Below are 3557 nucleotides of genomic sequence, written 5' to 3'. Positions count from 1 at the left end.
CCTTTATCGCAGCAGACGAGCTTCCTCCAACCAGCACAAGCATGTAAAGGTGAAGGACCATGACATATTTTGGTCTTGGATATGTGGGCTGAGCAAGCGTCAAGTGAAAGCAGGTCCTGGGTTGGGGTCCACTGGTCCAGATGTTTGCTGAAATGTTTGACATGGTCTCTAAGGAGGCGTCAGCTTCCACAGCCATGACATCATCATCTTCATCAGGCTCTCATGAGCACTGGATGTGAACGCCTAGTTTGACACTTTAGAATAGAGTCGAGTTCTTAACGGAGGAGGCATCAGGGAAAAGATTTTTTTGGTTTTAACATTTCACAACATGTGTCTGTTGTAAATTTTGTGATGTGAATCTTCTTTAGCTGCGGACCCCTGACCCCAACACAAGACACACACACACACACACACACACACACACACACGCACACTCAGCATGTCAAAACATGCATGATTGAATTGTAGTCCTGTAAGGACAAAAGCATAGGAAGCCATTAATACACGTACACACAATCATCTGTTAGCCATTAGCAACTAGTCAATGGTAACAAACTCACAAGGGCGAGGCTCACACAATACTGCATAGTCTTCTCATGATGCGTGTGTGTGTGTGTGTGTGTGTGTGTGTGTGTGTGTGTGTGTGTGTGTGTGTGTGTGTGTGTGCGTGTGTGTGTGCGTGTGTTTTCATCATTTTCACATTGTGACTCAAGGGGAATTCCATCCAAGGTTCGCATGCTGGTTGCTCACCACGCACACATGCACGCACGCAAACGCACAGGCGCTCTCATGACGTGTGAATCGAATAAATGACTGCACATGTCGTGTCTGTTTATGTTGGTGACTCCACCCTGCAGCTTAGGAACATTTAGAACATCCTGGATGTGATTCAGTCACATTTTGTTGTGGTTCTTCTCTTTTGAGTTGTTCTTGTTGTCCTTTATCACATTAATATACACTGTGTGTGTATTTGTGTGTGTGATTTATCTTCTTTATTGACTTGCTTAATTGAATTTTAATCATATTGATTACTCAGAAGGCAACGTACGGCATGACACCAAATTTGGATTTATTTATTTATTGTTAAATCCGATTTTTTTTTTAATTTTTACTCATTCACATTGCAAAAACAAATGTGACTTTGAATGTGAACAGAGTGCGTCCATGTGTGACACACATGCACAAATCGGAATTGACCTGAAGTATGCTCATAGCCGAAGTTAAAAGGCAGGAAACAATGAACCAAGTCCAAAAACCAAGGACTAGATCAGAAACCAAATTAAAATCCAAAACAGAATGACTTAACTTAGCCTAAAAATAAATCTGTCAACCCATTTCTAGTTTGTAAACAAAAATGACATAATCAGGATGCGCATTGTGTACACAAGCTGACCATCTTTAAAGGATCGCAAAAATTAGTCTAAATAATAGATGTCAACAGAAAGGAGAACTACATCACGGCCAACTCAACTTGCATGGCAAGGGTGAGTAATATAGCCAGCTAGTCTGATAGTTTGTGGAACCAAGTCAGGATCAAGTAGGATCCCAAGAATCAAGTCCAGGACCAAGAACCAAGCCAAGAACAAATCAAGAATCAGGCCATGATCCCAAAAACAAAGAAAAGTGAAGAACCAAGATTTTTCATCGATCTTGCGTGAAGGGTACCAAAATGTCATGGAGTGTTGAAATCAACCACCAGATTTCCCCACTGTTGAGACAGAAATTTTTATGTAAGGTATTAGCCTGGGTTGGAGCAAAGACACCCGACACTGACCTTCTCTCCTTCTTCATTGTGTTAAAAGCAAAATCAGTTCATACATGACACTAGACACTGCTGCAGATGCCATGTAATAATTTGAATGTAAGATGCTGCATTGCTGTGAGTAATCACACAGTTACTTAAATATGCGGCTAAATTGGGTTTTGTGTAAATTCTGCATGGCATGTTGCGACTGTGATGTTCAGTTGATGGAAGAGGGAGGGGTGATGGAGGAGGAAGAGGAGGATGCAATATGCGTGTGTGTGCCTGTGGGAAGGACCCTTGCGCTTAAAGCTGCTGTGGGGGCGATCAAATCACACATCTGCACCTTGGAGACGACAGCACGCACACACACGCACACAGCACGCACACAAAGACACCTCTGGACGGACCCTCCTCCAACACTCCCAGGACTCTGTTTTCCAACATGCAACTGCAGGTCACGTTACAGCTACAGAAGGTCAGGCAGGTGCCAGCGAGGAGGGGGCGCGTGTCCAATTTTTCCAAGGGCTCAGGTGCTCCTCTGTGGGCTTGGCTGCTGCTGAGCACGTTGCTGGCTCCTGGAGCCTGGAGCCTCCTCAGTGAGGAGGAAGAGCTGCTGGTGGAGCTCCACAACTACTACAGAGGGCAGGTGTCCCCGAGTGCCTCTGCCATGCTGCCCCTGGTAAGCAGAAAGAAAATACATACATTCATATGCACCATGGCAAATATTGAATACTCAGTAGGTGAGGCACGATGGTTGCATGGTTAGCACATCTGCCTCACAATTATAAGGTTGGGGTTTGAATCTGGGCTCTGGCTCTTTGTACAGTTTTCATCTCTTTCCCATACTTGCATTGGTTTTCTTCAGGAACTCCAGCTTGCACCAACATTCGAAAAAAATGCTTCATATCTTAGGTGAATACTCTTGAGCTGTGCCGAGCTTTGAATGTCAGTGTGAATGGCTGTTTCTCTATATGTGCCCGAGGATTGGCTGGCGATAACTCCAGACTATACCCTACCTCTTGCCTAAAGTCAGCTGTGACAGACTCCAGCGAATTTGTGAGCCTCATATATATGCATATCATCTCTATATACCGTATTTTCCGCACTGTAAGGCGCACCGAAAAGTCTTCCATTTTCTTAAAAGGTCACAGAGTGCCTTAAAATCCGCTGCGCCTTCTGTATGGTCATTACGGTAATAGGCCGACCCCAAAATGGCTCCTTGCTGGAGACATGCTTACAATGTTATAACTTGCTGTTGGTTCAGTGAACTGTGTCGCTGCTTTATTGAATAAGTTCTTGTTGCAGCTCCGAAAAAAGGAGAGCTGTGGTGTTGTTTTTTCAAAACGCACACTTTTATTAATGGTTTTCACAGTCTCAAAAAATACGGGTACGTCTTTGTCCGTCTCCGTGCCTTCTCTTCTTCCGTTCGACTCGAGAGGTGTTCATGACCGCCTCCGAAAAACCTAAATTAACGATTCCTTCAATGAAACTACGAAAATTGAAAATAATGCATCAAAAGAGAAAATCAAGCGATAGGGCGGCTACAGAATGTATTTTGTGATTTCCTCGTTTGTGAATACACAACAAAGGAATAAATAACAAACACTTCTGAGACAGTCTAAGTCAGGGGTGTCAAAGTCAAATGGACGGAGGGCCAGATAAAAATTTTTGCTGCAAGCCGAGGGCCAGACTGATCGAATGTTCATTGAAAATTTTAAAAATGACCACATATTGTTTATTGAACCAAATTTAATTGACTGAAAACCTAACAAATACATTCCAATATGGTCAGATAAATAAAGCAACATTTTTT

General features: G+C 43.3%; 1 protein-coding gene across 1 annotated transcript in view; it reads left to right on the top strand.

Annotated features, from left to right (window-relative positions):
- Nucleotides 1-2049: 2049 nt before the first annotated feature.
- LOC109526477 (peptidase inhibitor 16-like) overlaps nucleotides 2050-3557 on the top strand; it is a 24290-nt gene continuing 22782 nt past the window's right edge. Inside the window, exon 1 of the mRNA XM_019887771.1 lies at nucleotides 2050-2423. Within this exon, the coding sequence (XP_019743330.1) occupies nucleotides 2187-2423 (237 nt within the window). The 5' untranslated portion in view covers nucleotides 2050-2186. The remainder of the gene's footprint in view (nucleotides 2424-3557) is intronic.

The sequence above is a fragment of the Hippocampus comes genome, unplaced genomic scaffold (assembly GCF_001891065.2).
Source record: "Hippocampus comes isolate QL1 unplaced genomic scaffold, H_comes_QL1_v1.1 scaffold245, whole genome shotgun sequence".
Classification (NCBI taxonomy): Eukaryota; Metazoa; Chordata; class Actinopteri; order Syngnathiformes; family Syngnathidae; genus Hippocampus; species Hippocampus comes.
Note: the sequence above shows the minus strand (reverse complement) of the source record. Positions and strands in the feature narration are given on the sequence as shown.